The 22,614-nt window shown below is 35.3% G+C and overlaps 1 protein-coding gene across 50 annotated transcripts in view; it reads right to left on the bottom strand.

The window, feature by feature from the left end:
* Positions 1-22,354, bottom strand: part of TRDN (triadin) — a 415,022-nt gene extending 392,668 nt beyond the window's left edge. For 24 of the 50 annotated variants that reach the window (XM_070376323.1, XM_070376319.1, XM_070376330.1 and 21 more), the window contains exon 1: positions 22,080-22,350. In XM_070376323.1, the coding sequence (XP_070232424.1) occupies positions 22,080-22,101 (22 nt within the window). In that variant the 5' untranslated portion in view covers positions 22,102-22,350. Of the gene's footprint in view, positions 1-22,079 lie in introns of all 50 variants that reach the window. The other 26 variants (XM_070376338.1, XM_070376337.1, XM_070376339.1 and 23 more) reach the window with 5 other exon arrangements.
* Between the last annotated feature and the right edge of the window lie 260 nt (positions 22,355-22,614).

Below are 22,614 nucleotides of genomic sequence, written 5' to 3'. Positions count from 1 at the left end.
GTACAGGTAGATTAGGTTTAACATAATTATTAAGGGACCTAGGGTTTCCAAAGTAGTAAATAACCATTGGCTTCAATTTAAAGTTACCAGCTGCATTCTTCTTCTCTGGTAGATCAGCTGGTAAAGAATCTACCTGTAATGCAGAAGGCCCTGATTCAATTCCTGGGTCAGGATGATCCCCTGGAGAAGGGATGGATACCCACTCCAGTATTCATGGGCTTCTCTGGTGGTTCAGAGGGTACAGAATCCACCTTCAATGTGGGAAACCTGGGTTTGATCCCTGGGTTGGGAAGATCTCCTGGAGGAGGGCATGACAACCCACTCCAGTATTCTTACCTGGAGAATCCCTATGGACAGAGAAGCCTGGCGGACTGCAGTCCACGGGGTCTCAAAGAGCCGGACAAGACTGAGTGACTAAGCACAGCACTAAGCACACACCACAGCTGCATTAGCCCCGAATAAGAGAGTCAGCCAGTCCTCTGAAGGTTTGAAGCCAGGCATTAATTTACCCTCTCTAGCTATGAAAGTGCTAGATGGCATCTTTTTCCAATAGAAGGCTATTTAGGCTACACTGAAAATCTGTTGTTTAGTGTAGCGCCTTCAGGAATTTATCTCAGCCAGATCTTGATATTATAACCTCTTGCAGTTTCTAAGCAGCACTTGCTGCTTCACCTTGCACTTTTGTCTTGTGGAGATGGCTTCTTCCCTTAAACCTGATGCATAATCTCTGCTAGTTTCAGACTTTTGCAGCTTCCTTACCTCTCTTAGCCTTCATAGGATCAAAAAAAGTTGGAGCCTTGCTCTGGACTAGCTTTGGCTTAAAGGAATGTTGTGGCTAGTTTGATACCCTGTACACACCAACTTTTTTCATATCAGCAATAAGGCTGTTTTGCTTTCCATTCATTCATATATTCACTGGAGTAGCACTTTTAATCTCCTTCCAGAACTTTTCTATTGCATTCACAACTTGGCTAACTGGTACAAGAAGCCTAGCTTTCCACCTGTCTTGGTCTTTATGTGTGCTTCTCACCAAGTTTAATCATTCCTAGCTTTTTATTTAAAGTGAGAGAAAGGCAACTCTTCCTTACACTTGAACTTTTAGAGGCCACTGCATTATTAATTGGCCTAATTTCAATATTGTTAAGTCTCAGGGAATAGGGAGGGCTGAGGTGAGGGAGAGAGACTGGGGAAGAGCTGATCAGTGGAACAGTCAGAGCACGCATATTTATCAATTAAGTTTGCCGTCTTAAATGGGTGTTCTTTGTGTTGCCCCCAAATAACTACAATAGTAACATCAATGATCACTGATGACAAATCACCATCACAAATAGAATAATAGTAAAAAAAAAAAAATCTGAAATATTGTGAGAATTACCAAAATGTGACGCAGAGACCAAACATAAGCAAGTGCTGGTAGACTTATTTGATGCTGGTAGACTTATTTGATGCAAAGTTGCCAGAAACCTTCAATTTGTAAAAAAAAAAATAATAATAATAATAATGCAGATTTAGAAAGAGCAATAAAGTGAAGCTCAATAAAATGAGGTATGCTTGGATATGCCCTATGAAGTGTCACTATAACCTTTCTAACGTGGATAAGAAAACTGCATTTCAGAAAGCTAACATGGATCACGTTGTGAGTACAAGGGAGGGCAAGAGTTTAAAATCTATGACTGTTTGACCTTATACAGTCTTTTCATCAAACATTCGCAATTCACAAAGTTGGTAGAAGTTAAGCACAAACAGCATCAAGGCTGACATTCTTTTTGATTGGTTTGGGGGGGGGTTCTTTTTTTTATGTCAGTATCTTTGCTTTATCTATAAATAAATGTTTGAAATATCACATCTATACATTCTCAAAAAAGAGCATTATTTGAAATTCATAGGTTAGAAATTAATATGACTAAAAGACTGAAAAACAACATACAGCATATGGAGAAATATCTTTTCTTCTTGGCTCTTTCAAATTGTTAAGTAAAAAGCCTAGAACAATGTAAAATTAGTGTTCTAAAAGACAAAGGGTCACTGTAAAGAGAATGGTGACCTCCTATTTCCAAGTTCAAAAACAGAAGAGGAAATTGTGTTAAATCTTAACAGAAGAGATTTAGGTGAGGACATCTTGACATGAGTATATTATAAAAATAGCTTTCTAAGGAAAAATGTTGAGTACCCTTGAATGGAAATATTTAGCCATAAGATGGATATTCATTTTCTTTGACATTTCTTATAGTATAAGTATATTTCTGCTTAGGGACAGGAGAAAGACTAGAAGTAGTTTCCAGGCACATAATTTTACAACATGAATAACTCTTGTAGTGCAACAGGAAATTGTTTGAAATGACCTTGAAAACTGTTTCAACTCTACTTTCTCACAATTCTCACTATTTTTTCATTGTAATATACTTTCTTGTCACAGAAATACAATCAATAACTGAATTCAGCATAAGGATAAAATTAGATGCACTGAATAACAAGGAAAAGTGATACATTTGGTGAATAGTGACCTAAAATAAGTATGAAAGGCAACTGTATCATGCTTCACTTCAGGAGATATTAGAAAAATGTTAGACTCATACGGTTTAAACACATGTGTGCTAGAAAAAACTCTCATGATTTGGGGATGGTCAAGTGATACCAGAATCAACACTAAGAAAGTCTCAATCTACATTTATACCAGGAATCATTTTTAATTCCAATTGAAATAAACTTAGAGATTCCTAGCAGTTTAATGAATAAATGTATTTAAATATATTTTTGCAAGTTTTATGTTTCTTAATTATTATAAGGAATTCAAAACCTATCATCTTAAAGAGAAAACATAATCTCCTTCAGCATTAATCAATTAATGTCATCAACATTATTAATCAGCTATTTGATCTGCTTAAAACCTCATTTATTCAGATTGAAACTTTTTAAAAAGGTTAAGCATAGAGACAGTCTACAGTGCATTATAAAGAGATATGTGTTCGATCATTTTGAAAGTGTGAAGCCTAAAACCAAATACTGAATGATATTCAATGAATGTAAATTGATAATAATTACTAATTTTTAAGTGTTCAAAAGCATTTAAATAAAAGTTCATGCAATTTGTATCCCTTTGCAAAATCTAAGTCATCATAAGCAACAGAGAAATATCATTTAAGGGTGAAAAAACTCTTTTTAAGATTTGTCAGAAACTAAACTATTTACTACTACAAACATAATAAACATGAGTTGGATGGCATACAAGTAACCCAGAATTATGAATATTTCTTGTTATAAAGACTCCTATATATCCTTTAAAGAGTCATATGAAAAACAAGTTTTAAAAAATGTTCTTCCTCATTCTAGTCCTCTCTCTCAGGATACCCATTGGTTTATTCAGTTTAGCTGAAAATTAGTTACTAAGACCAAAAGCAGAGTTTTTCCCTAATCATCCCTTGAAATGCTCTAGGTCTTTTTATGCAAAATGAGATCCAGGTACAAACAGAATCCTCATCAACTGGAGCATGTTAGAAATGCAGATTCTTAGGCCTCATCTCATCCTTACAGAGTCAGAATTAGCCTTTTAATAAGATCCTCAAGTGATTCATCTGCATATCAAAGTTTGGGAAGCACTGGCTTAGGTGTGTATAAATCACTTCAAACTCTCCACCATTCAAAGGACATACTACTTTTACATGGGACTATACTTAGTTATCTTTTAAAATAACCTCAGGTTGATCCTTTTAATATTAATGCAAAGATAAATGAAAAATTTAGAAAAATAAGGCATACTTACAAAATTATTCTAAAATAATTATTTTCTGTGGACCTTAAGCTACTATTTTAAATTAATGTTGTAAATACATTTATCAAAGAATATCAATCATGAAATCATAACTTTTTATGATACAGTTACCAAGTACTTTCTCTTAGTGCTTTATTCATAGTGTTGTATGGTCTAGGAACTCAATATTAATTAAAATTTTAAATTCACATTTTATTCTCTGCATCACAAGATAAATACATGTATGCATGTGTGCATGTGCACATGCTAAATTGCTTCAATCATGTATGACTCTTTGAGACCCTATGGACTGTAGCCTGCCAGGCTCCTCTGTTCATGGAGTTCTCCACGCAAGAATACCAGAGTGGGTTGCCATGCCCACTCCAGGGGATCTTCCCGACCTAGAGATCGAACCCACACCTCCTGCACCTCCTGCACAGCAGACAGATTTCTTTACCACTGAGCCACTAGGGAAGCCCAAATACGTGTATAGTTCATATTTTTTCATATGCATAAATTCTGTATAAATATTATACATTTATGGTTTCTTATTGCCTACAATTTGACTTTGAAGTTGCTTTCTTTCCTTTCTAAAAATTGTCCTTTAATATTTATCAACAAAGATATAATCCTTTAATGGACATTCAGTTTCTTCAGGAATTTTAATTTCCTCTTTTTTCATATCTTCTTGAATCCCATGATGTGATCACCTCTTTGATGGGTTTTATTTAGAAGATGTTTCAGCACCAAGATTGTGTCAGCAGTTTAAAATCTGCAGAAACTTTATGCAAGGATATGTTAAAAGTCTCAAACAAAAGAAGGAAAGTTTCAAAATCCGAATATAAAAGGAAGACATATTTATTTTAGTTTGAACAGTAAGCAGAGTAACCTCACATCTTTCACCTACCGCAAACAGATCATGTTTAGCTGACATGACTGTGGGTTCCATGAAATTAATCTCTGACCTGAATTTTTTTTTTAACTGCAGCAGTGTCAGCTTTCTATTAATAGGCTTTTATCCAGTGGAAAATGTACATAGCTTCCTGGTGTGGGCAAACCTGGAAAGGTGAAGGATACCCATTCCAAAGAAGGGCAAAGTGTCCTGATTTAAGAACTAAGAAAACATTTTAAAGAAGTTTATTTATAATTTTCAAGGCAGTGTGGAAAATATGTATTACATTTTCTGTGTAGGCAACTAAACACGTATATGCAAGTGCTATTGATTATAGAAAAAGTCACAGTTCATGTTTTAGAAATAGCGTAGAATTGAACGGAAGCAGACTAACTGTAGAGCTTTTAAGAAGAAATAAATATTGCCCCTCTTTCCTATGATTTTCAATTATCCATTTCTGAAAAACATGGGCCAAAATGAAGGGCCTCTCTAAAGTTGCTGATTATTAGAAGGAAAGTTATTACTGACTAGGAAACTCCATTTATTGGAAGAAAAGTCAGCATGCATTTCTACAGAAAGACCAACCTAGCTAGTCATTAATCTATGTTAATTGCCCCAATAATGAACTCTGTCACCTTGAGAGGATGACTCCTTTTCAGTCTCAGGTTTCTTATACAAATGGGAGACCTATTTATTTAAAAAGGTGACTTTGTAAAAAAATTTTGGTGGAAAAATTTTGCAGTTATTCTACGTCAAATTTTTATGAGGATTCTGAAAAATTTGTCTCTTAATGCAAAAGAAAGAGTTGCAGATGTCAGACAAACATTGGCATATTAAGTTTCGACTGCTTCCATAACAAATTACCACAAACTCAGTGGCTTAAAATAATACAAATTTATTATCTTAGGGTTCTGTGGTACAAAAGTCCACAGGGAATCTCCAGGGACTAAAAGCTAGGCATTTTCAGGGCTACGCTCCTTTCTGGAGACTCTAAGGGAAAGAATTCATCTCCTTACACCTTCTGACTTCTGCATGCTACCACATCCCTTGGCTCATGGCCTCTTCCTCCATCTTGAAAGCCAACGGTGGCTGGTCAAGTCCTGACATCACATATTCCTCTGACCACAACCAGGAGAAGACTCTCTACTTTTAAGGACTCATATGATTAGATTAGACCCACCCAGTTAATATAGAATAATCTCTTCATCTCTAGGTGTAATTTACTCACACCTGCAAATTCTCTTTTGCCAGGTAAAATAACATGTTCACAGGTTCTTGCATACCATAAATAATATTCTCTCTGTATCCACAGACATTTTGTGAGCACTTCTCAAAATAAAGTGTTTAGGCCTGCTCAGTAGAGCAAAGTATTGTTGAGGATCTTAAACATGGAAATTTGCCACAACCAGGACATCCTTTAAGCTCTGTAACCAAAATAAAAAAAATGTTCACTCCCATTTGCAAAATCTCCAAATAGGGTGATAATTGAGAATTTGTTCAGAGTATATTAAGAGGAGGAATTTCTTCTGTTCCTTTGCATTCTTCTTCTTCCTTTTTTCCATAAGCATACCTCCAGTGACTAGAACATGTTATAATAGTTAACATTTCTTTAATATTTTTGGAAAAAAAGGAATGAATATGTGGATAAATGAATAATAAACCTGAGGTTAACAATTGTACAATTGCTGAATATCATGTTGAACCTGGAAAAAACAACTCTACACTGAATGTGTTATCCTTATTCCATAGATAAATATAGTATGGATTTAATTTTGTAATCATGTATTAAGATGCATTAGAGATCAAATTACATAGAATACTATACAGTATATCTGTTATCTGTTGCTGCATAACAAAATATCCCAAGTGGCCTAAAACAACTATAATTATTTACTTTGCTCTGAAATCTGCAAAATCAGTAGGTATGGCATGCCTCTGTTGTACAAGTGTTCAGATGAGGTTGGCTCATCTTGACACTGGAGGATCCATTTTGAAGATACCACACTCACATGGCTGGAAAAATTAGTGCTGGCTGTTGTCTGGAAGCTCAGCTGGGTTTATTGGCCAAAGGCCTTGTTCCTCTCTTGTTCCTTGTGCCTCGCCCTGGAGTGCTTGAATTTTTTTATAGCATGACTTCAAAAGTAAATATCCCAAGAAAGCAAGATGGACATGCCTGGCACTTTTAGGATCTATCCTTGGAAATCATATAGCATCACTTTCCTTATATCTTATTTGCTGAGGCTGTCACACAGGTTTGTTTAGGTTCAAGAGGAGGGAAAGTAGACCTAACTTTTCCGTGGAAGAAGAATCAAGATATCAAGATTTCATTATAAAAAAAAACGTATATGTGGTGGTATACCACACAAACTGCTCCTGCCACTTGTAAAAATAAAATGAATCAAATTTAGGGTTCCAAGTATGAAATGATTGGAGCATAAATTAAAACAAGAAAAATGGGGATAAAGGGGAAAAGATGGAATAAAGAAATGAAGAACGCAAAGGTTAGAGACTGAGCATATAGGGGGAAAAAACAAGCAAAATTCTGTACGGTCAGAGGAAAAGCTGATTGACAAAAAGTAAGTTTCAGTAGGCATATATTGGACTATTGGGCTCCATACACCTTCACTGTTTTCCAGACAAACAGCTTTAACTTTCTTTGATTTTTTTCCCCCATCTCTATTCTTTAGATTTCATAATCAATGAGAAGAATCTTATTATTGCACATAAGGCTTCCCCAGTGGCTCAGAGGTGAAGAATCTGCCTGCAATGCAGGAGGAGCAGGAGATGCTGGTTCCATCCCGGGGTCAGGAAGATCCCTTGGAGGAGGAGATGGCAACCCGCTCCAGTATTCTTGCTGGAAAATACAAACGGACAAAGAAGCCTGATGGGCTACAGTCCATAGGGTCACAAAGAGTCAGACATGACTGAGTGACCACACACACTGCACAGATAGGGCTTCCCAAGCGACACAAGGGTAAAGAATCCGCCCGTCAATGTGGGAAATGAAAAGAGATGTGGGTTTGACCCCTGGGTCAGGAAGATCCAGGAATACTGGATTCAGTATTCTTGCCTGGAAAATTCCATGGACAGAGGAGCCTGGAAGGCTACAGTCCATGGAGTCTCAAAGAGTGGACACAACTCAGTTCACACACATTGCACATAAACACAAATTTATCATAAGAATCTTCAGCTATAGAGTATTAATTTTAAGCCTCTACACTATATGCATGATTTATGATTTATATATTTATTTTTAACATAACTGGAAATAGAGAGGAATTTGGCTTAAAAGTCTGTATTTAATTAACTAGGAAGGGAGTTCTCAAGCTTTAGAATGTGTCAGAATCATTGGAAAGGATTATTAGAACATAGATTGCAATTCTCTAATCTCAAAGTTTATGATTCAGAAAATATGGGGTATATACCTATTACTAACTTAATTAGAAAGGTAGATCTTTCTAATGAGTACTTTGATGATGGTGATGCCTCTGGCTGCTGGTCTGGTGACCACACTTTGAAAGATACTGATTTAAGATACTGCAACTTATTTGGAATTTTTCCAGTTATATCCACAAAGCTTATATGCATTCTTACATTTTGATTAAAAATAAACTGAAATTAAAAACTGAGTTGAAAAACCAAAAAAAAATTGTCCATCATACTCATGACTCATAATTTTTCACAAATAGAAAATTTTCACATTCATTTTTAGAGGTAGTAAAATGTTAGTTTTCCAGTAGTCATGTACAGTTGTGAAAGCTGGACCATAAAGAAGGCTGAGCTCTGAAGAATTGATGCTTTTGAACTGTGGTGTTGGAGAAGACTCTTGAAAGTCCCTTGGACTGCAAGGAGATCCAACCAGTCCATCCTAAAGAAGACCAGTCCTGGGTGTTCATTGGAAGGACTGATACTGAAACTCAATACTTTGGCCATCTGATGTGAAGAGCTGGCTCATTGAAAAAGATCCTGATGCTGGGAAAGACTGAGGGAAGAAGGAGAAGGGAATGACAGAGGATGAGATGGTTGGATGGCATCACCAATTCAATGGACATTAGTTTGAGCAAACTTCGGAAGATAGTGAAGGACAGAAAAGCCTGGCATGCTGCAGTCCCTGGGGTCATAAAGAGTTGGACATGATTGAGTGGCTGAACAACAACAAAATATTAGTTATGAGGGCGTAAAATGAGGGTGTCTCTTAATTCTTCTTTTCTCACTCACTGAGGCAGAGTTTGACTTTCTACATCCATGAAATTTACTTCCATGGAATAGGATCATTTTTTTAGGGTTTCAGTTGACAAAATGAACATGAAGTGGATAAAATTAAATTTCTGAAGCGGATTTCTGTTAAAGACAGGAGGTCCTGATCTAAAAGCAGGGAGAGCAGACTAGAAACTTAAGGTACACCTGAATGTGAACAATAGCAATATCTGAATAAATGTCATTGAAAACTGATTAAAGCTTGTGTTCATTGAATAGAAATGTACTAGGTAGGTATCCTAGAAAAAGGGAGCCTGATCACCAAGAATTTGGTCATACTCAGCAGTGCCAGAGAGATCAACATGTAGAACTTGGCGAGGGTGAGTGGTCATCAGACAGATGTTTTCTACAAAGCATAAAAGAAAATAGGAACTCTTTTTTGCTTTTACTAGCCTAGCTCCAAGCACAGTGATTGGCAAAAAGGACGCATGATATTTAATAAATATTTACTAAATAATCTATTTTTATGTCAGGTCTAAATGTTAGTTCTTGAGTTGTTACTTATATAGTCAGATACATTGGGGATTTTTCTTTTTTTTAATTTTATTGAAGAATAGCTGAATTACAATGTTGTGTTAATTACTACTATGCAACAAAGTGACTCAGTTATACAAATATTCTTTTTCATATTCTTTTCCTTTATGACTTACCACAGCATATTAAATATGGTTTCCTATGCTAAACAGTAGGATCTTGCTGTTTATCCATTCTACACATACCAGTTTGCATCTGCTAATCCCAGACTCCCAATTCTCAGCTCTCTCCCAGCTCTGCCCCCTTGACAACCACCAGTCTACTCTTAATGTACATGATTCTATTTCATAGATTCATTTGTGCCATCTTTTTAATTCTACATATAAGTGATAGCATATGATACTTATCTTTCTCTTTCTGATTTACTTTACTGAGTATCATCATTTGTAGTGGGATCCATGTTGCTGCAAATGGCATTATTTCATTATTTTTCATGGCTGAATAGTATTCCACTATATATGTATACCACATCTTCGGGAGATTACTTCTTTATATCTGAGAAGTCCTTATATTCTACTTATTCTCTCCCTGGTCCTCCATATACCCATCTTAGACTAGGTTTATTTCTTCTGAAAAACAAGCTGGCACACTTCTAGTAGATGTCCATTGAGGTCATCTTTCTCCATGTTTTTTCAAGTAGCTAATAATTGAATTTAATAAGCTAAATGATAATCTACACAGTATTCAATTTGAGTGAACAAGGTGTCTCCATGCCTAATACACCTTTTTATCACACAGTATAATGCCATGGAATGATATGCATTGAGAGTAAAACCATAGAATAATAAAACTAAAAAAAGATAAATGATTGCAGCAATATTGCACATAATGGCCCTCAGTTTTTAAAAAGTCCACAGGATAAGCAAATTATAACATTCATACAGTGAAATACTGGGCAGCAAGACATAAAATACAGCTACATACAGGCTTCCCAGGTAGCAATAGTGGTAAAGAACCCGCCTGCCAATGCAGGGAACGTCAAGAGATATGGGTTTGATCTCTGGATCAGGAAGATTCCCCAAGAGGAGGGCACGGCAACCCACTCCAATATTCTTGCCTGAAGAATCCCCACGGACAGAGGAGCCTGTTGGGCTACAGTCCATAGGGTTGCAAAGATTAGAACACGACTGAAGTGACTTAGCATACACACACGCAGAGCCACATACAACAAAACAGAAGAGTAATAAAAACAGTGCTGAATTAACGCAGCAGGAAATAGGATAATATATGCTGTGTGGTTTCATTTATGCAAAGAACAAACATGGCAGAATTAAACTATATGATGTTGAAAGATGTAGCAAGAACCGTTAACGAGTCAGAATAGTTGTTCCTTATGGGGGAAGAGATGGAGAATAGAAGTCTTGATTGGGAAGTAAAGTCAGTGAGAATCAGTCTATTCTTGGGCAGATGGGAATATGTTTCAGAGGTCATGGAAGTGTTGTTTTCTGATTTGGATGTATGTTTTGTGGATCAACTCCACTAATGTTTAGTAAATGTTATGCAAATATATACATGATGTATACAGCTTTCTGTGTTTATATTTTTAAAAAGTATTTTAAAGAAAAAATTTAAAACTTTTTAAAATCTGAAATGTCTCATGTTATTTCTTTTAACACTGAAATGATGAGATGGCTGGTCTTTTGAAAATCAATTGGACAGTATCATTCACAAATTTCCACAGCTATCTAATTATTAGGTCACCTGTAGACACTGTTCTTGTGCATTTTGGCTTCTAGATAAGTCTTATATAACAACATAATTTTAAGTGAGTCTCTACATGATTAGAAAACACACTTGACCTTTTGGTAGTGTAGCAAATGATTTAAAAAAAAAAAAAAACAACAACACTGGAAGTCCCTAAGTCGACTCCAAATTTAATATGCCATAATGTAGGGTGACTCTCAGGTAAAGAAATTTAATCCATCCTCAAGTTTATAATTTAACTTGTAAAACTATATGAGGCAATTTTGCAAAGTACTGACTTTCAGTTTACCCATCAGGGCTGCTTCCGCCTGTGCCTTTCCTCAAATTATGCTGTCACTTCTCAGTTCATTAGCTCAAGGACACAGAAAACAAGCCATCACCTTTCACTGATTTTTCTCAAGGGGGATTGTGTTATTTCATTTAGCTTGTGAATCTCTTTGACCCTTAAAATGATCATGTTTTAAGGAATTAACACTTTCTAAAAATTATCGTGCTTTTTCTCTTTCTACTATAGAATTAAAAATAGCAAATCAAGACAACCAGACATAGATTTTTTTCAGTAAGAATTTCATTCTATCCCAGTTCAGTCCAGTTCAGTTGCTCAGTTGTGTACGATTCTTTGCAACCCCACGGACTGCAGCACACCAGGCTTCCCTGTCCATCACCAACTCCCAGAGCTTGCTCAAACTCATGTCCATTGAGCCACTGATTTTCATCCAACCATCTCAACCTCTGTTGTCCCCTTCTCCTCCTGCCTTCAATCTTTCCCAGCATCAGGGTCGTTTCTAAATAACTTTCTAATCATTGAACCAGATGGCTATCTTTAATATAATAGCTCTTAGTTGGTAACTGACTAAAGACTATTAACAAAACCTTCCTACCAGTCCAAATCTTCTATATTGACCTAAAGAATCCTCTGTATAAAACTGGAAGATAATTAAGCCAGGGATTTCTCATAATTGAGTACTTTGATGCTAGCTCCTTCACAATTATTTGGATCTTTGCTCACTTCTGTCTTAGATTCTTGGTTGTTAACTGGGTTGTGGTTTAGCACCGCTTTGGAAAATGTTTGGGATTGTATGTGCAGTCAAAATCATAGTACAGACAAATATGCTAATTGTCCTGCAGTGTCTGGGAAAGACTTTTCTGCCCCAAATGTCAGTAGAGTACGTCTTCTCCAGCTTTGATTCCCCAACTTAGAACATGAAGACAAGATATTAACTTAAAATATTTTGAATAATTGTTTGTTAAATAAATTAACTTGAAACTTTTAGCATCAAGGGATGTTGGTGAAAAACTTAGTTATTTGCTTTTCTTTTATGTTGTTATCCTTTTATTAGAAGGATATTTCAAGTTTTAAGTTAAATTCTACTCCTTTTGAACAGTCCCTGGTCAACCAAGTCCGTCTATTGTCCTGCTTCTCAGTTTTCCCTGATAATCATCTCTCATAACCCTAATTTGTTTATTTGTTATATGTTAATTTATTTTCCAGTTCTTTCATATATGTAAACTTTGTCTTACATTTGAGTGACAAGAAACCAAAAAATCTATCTCACAATTTTTTTTTTTAATTTATAATTTTATCTGTACTTTTACTTTAGCTACCTTAGAATTTCTAAACTTGTACCATATGGTTATCTATACAACTATCTCATCTTTCTTTGAATGCTAGATTAATATATATTTCACATTTCATCCTCAAGCTGAATAAAGTTATTGGAAAAACCAAATACTCAAAATATAAACAAGTAAGTACTTACCATGTAAATGAATATCTTTGGGATGTCAGAAGTTTTGCCCCTCTGCATCCACAAGTGAATTACTGAGTGATGGAACAAAGATAAAATGTTCTGTCCCAAAACACCTGGGTACTGCCAGCCTGTGTCACTCAAAGATAGGGACCCCTTCTAGAGTCATTCTAAGCAAGACCTACAAGACATTTCAAATCTAGAGAGTCTGAACAGAAATTCAATAATTAAATCTATCTACTTAATTCAAGAGATAACTGGCAACTTTCAAAACTATTTTTTTGTAATATAACTCTTCCAATTACTATGAACAAAGTCTCCAGAGGGTTCTGTTAACTTATTGCTTTAATCTAGTCATAGCTAGATTAAAGATTCCTGTTTACATATACTAAACCTTAGACTAAGGATCATGTCCCTTTATCTTTGTCTTGAAAAAGGCCTTTCCCTAGCACCTTTAAAACTTCTTGCTTTGCTTCACTGTTTAATTCATTGCCTTCATAGGACTCCTTGAGAAGACCACTGGCATACAACACTAGTTCTCACAGTACTTAGCACAACACTGGCCATATAATTAATTTTTATAGCTTATTTTTCACTATTAATCTGAAGAAACTTATTCAGTGAGTACCTGTTTGACAGTTAGTATTATCTCATTATTTTTTCATGAATTAGAAATAGTGCTCCATAAATACTCAAAGTAGAGTACTTTAGGATCAAAAGCAGCAGTGGAGATATGGTGTAAGAACACTTAAATAGGAGGGAAAAACCAGGGATCAAAACAGTTTAAAATAAATCAGGCACGTGAGACATCCAACCTTTTCAATAATACAGCAATAGGATATCTTAACAAAAATACAGGGTTTTTACCAAATTTCTAAGCCAGATACCTCTGTACCTTGGTTATCCTAGGGTTTCTTCAAACAGACCACTAATTCTCACCTACCACCCATTCTTTTTTCTTCATCTCTACATTGATCAAACTCACTCTTGATCCCCTTACCCCTTGGCCAGTCACAAGGTGGCCACCTTCACAAAAACAGTGCATGCAATGCAACGGATCAATCAAGAACAGAACATTCATTCTGAAGTTATTTTCAGCAAATTTTGATCTGTGCTCACTAATCATAAGACACATGAACAACAGCATGACTTGGTTCAACCAAACTGAACACTCATCATTCATAAATCCCAACTGAAGTCATATGTTTTAAAATCTGTCCAAACTAGTTTTTCTCTTTCCTGCTTGTTCTTAAATCTACTGCATTAGAGCCAGGGACCTTGTGTTATTCTTCTTCACATCGCTATTGTCTGGCATTCAGCCTGATGCATAATATGTGCTAAAATATCAACTACAACTGACCTTTTGACTTGACCTGCTGCTTTATAAATACACTTGTGGGTTGGTAATTAATACCATAGATTGTAAATTTTTACTACATTTTGAATGAATGTATTTTGTTTTTCTCTAAATGCAACACCTAATACTTCTGCAGATTTAAATTCACAAGCTTGAAGTTTTACCATCTTAATGGTAACTTATAGATTTTATAGTGCACTGTTTTTCCCCAGGCAATTATACTAAGTTAAATAAGAATACCCACAGAAGAAAATAATACTCTAGCACTGAATGTCTAAGAGTAGCATATAATATTTGCCATTTTTGTCTTGACATTGTATCAAATGTCTCCCATAAACAGAAAATTCTTTTAATCACATGATGATTTTATTTTAAAAAGCAAAAATAAAATTTCCAGGGAAACCTAGCTAAAAATGTACTTTGAAAGTTATATAATTAAGTGGAAACTGATTCTTTCCCATCCACAAGCTCACCAATGCCCTTGAACAAAGTTTTAAATATTAAGAGCTCTTTCCTTGTTTAGTTTTTCTCAACATTTCAGGAACCTGTGTCACGGAAAGGAGAATGATATAATAAATGAGTAGCAAGGATAAAACTGGTCTACCACAGTGAATCTACCATAGTGAGTTCTAGCCTCATGCCATCTAAAAAAAAAGTTTCCCCTTTAGGTTACAAGACTGTATCTTTAACTTGTTTAAGGAAAAACCAGGTGCCCCAGCCTCTGCCATAGAAACTAAGTTAGAAAATATCTGAATGATATATATTTAAATGCAATATTTAAATACTTTGTGAGACAGACTCTGAGGTTTATGAGGAAACAGTTCATTTACATACCAAAGGATCTCTCAAAATTGTAAATTCCTTGCGCCTTTGACAGCTTGACTTGGGGCATGGAGATGTGGAGATGTTTGATGTTTAGAGAGCATATCTTGTACAGAGAGAAGCAGGACTTCATTCATTACACATTTGCCAAGGATATTCTTTTTAACTTCCTTTGAAGATGGAAAATACTATCTTTTTGGACCAGGAAGTTCATCTATCTCTGCATAACCCTCACTTGGGGCAATACGTGTTTATGTGACATTCAAATAAGCACGTCCTATCAGACATTATGCATGGTACTCACATTATCAAGAGAAAATGGGAAATAGGGAGAGCAAAAAACTTTGACAGATCTTCTTAGAACTTTAAGTTGAACAGAACCCAAACTCCATAAACTTAGAATTATTGTATAATGTTAATGCATAGTTACCAGATGAAGCTTTCCCCCCTAATTTGCTCTTTTTAAATGTGTTACTTTAAATAATACGCATTTTAAAAAATATATTAAGCATGTCCCCAAAGGGTTTTTTTTTAATCTGAAGGAAGAAAAGAAAATAATAAAACTTTAAACTCTATAACTATAAAACTAAAAGCTTGGCTGGAATATCTAAACCATCTATGTATTCTCTTTCATATTGATATATTCAACCCAAAGGTCAATGTAGATGATTTTAAAATTGCTTAGTCACACTGCTTTAAGTTTCTTTCATATTAAATATTGTTAACTGATTAAAAATTAATATAAACAGCATTGAAGACTTTAACTCTCTAAGGATTCCTAAGCTTTTAGAATAATAGCTAGAATAGCCTCAATTCACTTTTGCATTGTAAAAGTAGCATGATTTTTAAATTATAGTCACAATGATGAGCAAAAGTAAATAGGAAAAATTAAGAAGCATTTAAGCTGACAAAGAGAATATTTTTCCATGAATACTGTGAGCTTGCGGGCAGGGGAGAAGAGTCAGTATCATAAATAAAAACACAAGCCACAAAGAAAAGCTTCTTAATGAAACCCAACTAGGGCTGACACTACAGAGATGTGTTCTCTGTGTACTTTCACTACCAATTTTACAGATTCTTGTAGCTACAACTGAAAAAAGTATAATTCTCCAATGAGCACAATCTTGTAAAAAGTTGGAAAATTTCCTCTGGTCATATTAGTCACTACTAACCAAGGTTAACTAACCAGGTATGGCACCTCCCCATCCTCCCAGACCACCTAAGGTTAAGTAGTGGACCTAGGGCTTAACCAGCATTTCTGACTTGAAACTCCACACACTTCCTACTCTATCACACTGCCTTTAATGTTTTAATGATGCCCTCCCTCAGCTCTGTACTGCTTTTCTCTCTGATTTTTTACTGAACTGTTAATATATAGGCCACTGTTTTTCACACTCTGCTTTTCTTCTCTTTTCTAAATACAATTTGAACAGTAGATAGAGATATTTAGTCAGACTGATGAGGTCTTTGTGATATCTGCCTTTCAGAATGTCTGTAATATTTAAAAGATATAGCCACACAAGACTTTGACATTCCCTGACAATAAATATGATGTTCCTGACCATCGTATTTTTAGGACTATTTTTTCTTGCATCATATTGATCCTGGCTTTTAATCTCTTCTCAGGTTTTCACGTGGACCATCTCAAAAATGATCTGTGGCTAACTAAAGTCTCTCATTAATGTCACTAATAATACCAAGAAATGTTATGAAACTAAGCAAAAGATTTCCATATTATAACAAACATTTCTGAAAATCATTATTTCCTGGTATGTTGTTATAAATATAAAGGAGATCTCTGGACACTTCTCTCTAATATGAGCAGTTTTGGTTTCCATTTCAATACCTACAGGTTGTTCAATTAGAGAGTGATTTGCACTTATGAATAAATTTGGTGGCCAAGAGAGTCACTGACCTTATATTTACTAAAAACATTTGTTTTCTTAAATTTATTTACTAAAAACATCAGTTCTTTTGTTTCTAATTCTTTATTGTAGAGAAGCTTGAATATTTATAAAAGTAGACAGAATATTATAACGAAACCCTATGTACCCTTCATCAGTCCCAGTGTAGTTAATTCATGGCCAATCCCTACCACACTAACAACTCATCTATTTTCTTCTCTGGCATATTATGTAGAAACAAATTTGAAATATTATGTCATCTCATCCATATTTGAGAATGTGTATCTTGTAGGGAGTCAAACATGACTTGGAGACTGAATAACAACAATCTCCAAATAATATGTAGTTTGAAAACATAACCACAATATTATTAATCCCACCATAAATGTGATGATTTATTAGTATCATCTAAAATGCAGCATCTATCAAATGTCCAATTATTTCATAGATTTTTTTAAGTTTGTTTGAATCATGATCTAATAATCGTGATCTACACTTTGTGATGTGATGCTCTGTTTTTACATTTTTTTCAATCTATAGGCTTCCTTGGTATCTCTTTATGGACCTAGTAACTTACTTGAAGGTTATTTGTGGTGTAGAGGTTACCACAGCCTGGGTTGTGCTGACTGCATAATATGATGCTGTTTGTAACATATTCCTTATTCTTTTATTTCTTGAAAATTCAAGGTGTATTATTTTTCTTTCATTGGTTTTCTTTTCTATTTTTCTTTTGCTTTTTTTCCCCCTGTTTTTAGTAGGAAGAGTCAGTTCTAGATATCGTTTTAATGGTTGGTTATGTTTTGCCTTATATTTCACCAACAATTTCCCTTTTTGTGGCTTCCAGACTTTTTTATCCATGGGTCTTTGCAGTGCCCTCTAGTGCTACAAAATGAAAAAAATCTAACCTTCAATTAAAGGATCTAAGAACAGTTCTTTTTATTTCACTGTACCTCTTACCATCACGGTCCTCCTCTTCTGCGTGTACTGCCTTGTCAATGACAATTTTAAAATGTGTTCCTGGAGCTAAAAATGATATTCTGTAGGTGGCGCATTGCTTTTCTTGATCAGGAGAACATAACCCAGAACAGATTAAGCTTTGAACCTAGTGCTTCCTCTTCCTCCTTTCCCACACCCAAGTCATCTCCCCTTAGGTCTCCTTTCCCGCCCAGGAGTCATCTCCACTCCTGGGTTTGGCGAGATAAACATAGACATGATGTAGGTTGCATCTTCTCCTCTTAATTCCACCATCTGTTACTCTGGATAATATAACTTGTGTGCGTAGTTGTTAAACATTCTGGCTGTGAATTTTTTTTTTTTTTTTTTTTGAGCTCATCAATGGGTACTCTTGTGTTAAATCAGTGCAGCACATAAAATAAATGGCCATTTTTGCTTTAAATTTGGATCATCAAATCCTCTCAAATGTTTGTTACAGAGCAGTAAAATGTGGTTCAACTAATAGTAAGGGAAGAATTCCATACATAGTACAAAAACCCTTCTGAACCCTGAAGCTGTATGAAGTTCAGAAGTTGAGAGTCTGACAAAAACTTGAAAAAAAGAGAATTTCCTGTAACTAACTCTTCTAGCAAATGCTAATTTAATTGTATATAGGATGTCTACCAAGTTGAATTTATTGCACAAAATTTATATTTTCCTACATTTTTAGGGTACTTGGACCCAGAGATTCAATTATATGAATATTATCATAAAACATAATTTGACATTTATTAGCTAACTGGAAAATTGAAAACATTACATACTTTACTTTTTTAAAAGTCTTCATCATTTCAACACAGTCATTAAGAATTAACTAAATTTTACTTTGTTATCAAAACTACTCAAAAATTCTTTTTACCTTTTGAGTGATACATACTGTCATGTAGATGCTGAAATGACTAGTTGAAAGTTCTTATGAACCTCAGAAGGCAGAGCTAACTTTGGCACTTGTCTAGGAATAACTGGGCCTCTGGAAAGAAGGTACAAGGCTATTTATAATTCTAAATCTTAGTGCTGTTTGGAGTCTGGAGCTATACCTAACCAAAGTAGCGGGGCTCAAACCAGAACAGGGGTCTAGTACAGGTTCCTCTTAACCTCTAAATTAACATCAGGCTAAGTATTAGTCTCACATAACAAAAGGAAGTATTCAACATGACTCTGGAGTCAGAGGTCTGGGTGTGAGTCCTAGCTACACTGTATATAGCTGTGTGAATTTAGGCAAATTTCTAACCTCTCTAAGTCTTAGCTTCCCATGCTATAAATAGCAATGATAAAAGTATCTATCTCATTTTGCTGTCCTGAGGTTTAAATGCTCATTATTACAAGCTTAATATCTGACAAATAACGTCTTTTGGATAAGTGAGTTGTTATTATCATTATCATTATTTTTATTAATTTATAATAGCTAGAATCAAATATATTGTTTCCCTAATGTCCTTTGAGGTTCAAATTTGTTCTAATTTTAGTTCTGCTCTATTGCTCTGTACCTGAAATACAATTCCATATCTAAAATTACTTCCTTTCTTCTGTCAGTTGAAATAATCCAGTTTAGGACATGCAGTGATGATCTATGTGAGGAACTCAGTAAGGTGCACAGATAAGTCATGCATTATAGCTGAGTAAGTACCACAAAAAACATGAACACTATTCTCAGACCTCCCCCAATTACCAGTGACCACAAGAGAGTCGTATAATATCCATGACCTTCAGTTTTACAAAAACTGAGGCGAGGACAGTGGCCTTAAGCTTTCTAAGGAGCTAATCCAGCTCCGTCTTAAGTGCTGCAAGGTGTTCATTTACTTTGTGATCAGTGGATGGCAAAAATAATCAGTAGATGTCCAAGACTACTAATGAAGTGCTTACATTTCAATAATGTGTCCAAAGTGGCGGCAAAAGAACTATAACAGATGAGAGGAAAGACTATTTCAGGTTGATGGAACAACCTGTACCAAGGCTCTGGCACAAAAGTACACCTTTTATAAAAGACTGAAGGAAGGCTACTGTAGCTGGGGCACAAAAAGTGAGAATCATGAAGACAAAATAAAAGGAGTGTAGTAGAGCAGCAGGCAAGACGCTTTGGATGGCCACAGAGAATGACTGTGCCACTCACCTTAAAAGGTAAGCTCATCTGAGTTGTCAGTCTAATTATCAGTTGAGAAATATGGTTAATAAGGCATTCCAGAAAAGGAAAAAAGTACATAACTAATCCCTGAAGTTGAAATGACAAAGATCCTATGAACAGTTAAAGCCGGAGTACAGGAAATGTCCATCATCTAGGACCTAGATGGTATTTTTATATTTTTAATTCATTATTAATTCAGTGATTTTTTACAGGTGACAAGAGGTCTTCTAAGAACCCCTTAAATTCTCCACGGGGAGAAGACAGAAACATAAGTTCTATTTTATAATCAGGAATTTTCCTATAAAAATGTTTATTAATCAAGAGCAAAAGGCCTACAGAGCATAATTCACAGGCCAGCAAAAAATGTTTCGGCCGAGTGCCCCTGAATCAGTTGGCCGTTCACAACCCATACAGAGCAAGGGAAACATATTCACAGGTATTTAACAACTTGTGCAAGGCTAAGTGAGACATTTCTATAGATGGATGTCTTGAAGACAATCTAAAGGTCACATGATGCAGAATATCTAAGGAATACGAAAAAATGCTATTTATATTGAGCTAGCAAATTCTGAACTAAAATTGGTAAAGAGTAAATTTGATACTTCATAGAGAAATGAAAAAACATGAACTAGATTTAAGGGAGCTGACTTCTAATCTTGGCAATGCTATGGTTTTCAGCAAGTCTCCAAACATTTGAGTTACAGTTTCTCTGTCTGAAAAATGGAGATAATAATGCCAACTTAATTGAGTTGTGTGAGGTACAAATAAGTATATAAAGTCCGGAGCAAAACGCCTGATACATAGAAATCTCTCAGTAATTATTTCTATTAATTTGGGGTGCTAGACTAAATTTGTTAGTGGAAGGTGAAAGTAAGACTATTCTCCTTCTAAATACTGACTGCAAGTCTTAAACTCTGTAATCACTCTGTGCCCATACTAATGTCTGCCCAAAGATCTAAAACCACACATTCTCTTTTTCAGTTGTCTGATGGAAAACAAACCAGCTCAGCATTAGACTTGGAAGCTGTGAAGAGCACCACCTGTCTGATTTTTGCTTACAGCTGTCAGAAGCAAATTTTAGACCCACCTCCCGAATTTTTACCCCAGCTAGAACTGGATTGTGTCTGTATTCAAAATGCTTTAGGCTGTTTTAAAGAATCTTTTATATATTTATAATATATATATATATATATATATACATGTATACATATATTTTGCATACATTCTATTTGAGTGAAATGATTGCTATCATGGTTGAATAATAAAGAGGTTCTTTTCAGAATAAGCATTAAAACAGAAAATATTGACTTTCATATATAATTTATCACATAGAGGTAAAAGACATGAGTGTATGAAAAGAATCAGAAGCAAAAGCTTAATTACTTTATTTTTAAAATCATACTGATCTACAGTGATTTTGTGTAATTCCAAACCTTTTCTCTGAATACCCACCCACATATACACATTTTTTAGGTATATAAATCTTATATATGTGGTGTGCATATTTATATACTTGAGTTAGAAAGGATAAACAAATTTAAGATCTCCAAGTTGACATATCATAAAGTAAAAATGGTCAAAATCAATTTTCTAAGTTTAAACATTAAGTGCAACATTTTAAGTTCATTGTGGTCTCTAGCCCTGCACCCAAACCTTGTCATTTTTGCTAGGTAAGATATTGGCCCTAACATTATATGACCATAGCTATTTATAGAGGTGTGGGTGATAACTGTTAACTAGTGGGAACTTTGGCATCACAGAGAACAGTTTCCACATGCAAAATTTCACAGAAATCTCTTTTTACTCCCCAACATAGAGACCTGCCAGTTTGGGAGACTTCTCAGCTCCCAAACCCACTTCTCTGATCCCATATAGAATCACTGATCAAGATAACTCTAAAAGCAACATTCTAAGAGGGCACATTGACCATCAATGGGACTGTCAATTTCTACCTTTTTTTACCCTGTAGTTGATGTTATTGGAAAATGCTAGCAATACCTTCAGCCGTGATCTCAGTCATGGTGGTTGGAGAAAGAAAAAGGCAGGCAAGAATTCCGGTCAAGTGGCACTTTGCAGAATACTTTAGGACTGGAGAACTCTGATAGGGGGCTCTGTGTGAAAGCGTGAGGTCTCTTCCTTTTCCTGGCTGTTCCTGCTGCTCTTTTGTTGTCCTGTTGAACTTTGTCTCTTCTCTGCAGAGTTCTCCCCCTGGAAACAACCTGAGCCCTTTCCAGGCAGCACTTGTGGCTCAGGCAGAAGTATCAGCTTCGAATAAAAATAGCTTCATCTCCCTAGGACTCTTCAGCACTTTTTTTTTTTTTTTTTTTTTTTGGCACTCTAGATGAACACACACACACACAAACACACACACACACACACCAGTTCACTAGTCCCAAAGAGAGACAGGCCAAAAAAAAAAAAAAAAAAAAGGAACCAAAAGTACTGCCTAAGCCCCCGCAGTTTCCCTAAGATAATTACGGATTTGGGGATCTATGTCAGAAAACATAAAATAAAGAGTTGGAAGTAATCTTAT

Source organism: Bos mutus, chromosome 9 (genome assembly GCF_027580195.1).
Source record: "Bos mutus isolate GX-2022 chromosome 9, NWIPB_WYAK_1.1, whole genome shotgun sequence".
NCBI lineage: Eukaryota > Metazoa > Chordata > Mammalia > Artiodactyla > Bovidae > Bos > Bos mutus.
Note: the sequence above shows the minus strand (reverse complement) of the source record. Positions and strands in the feature narration are given on the sequence as shown.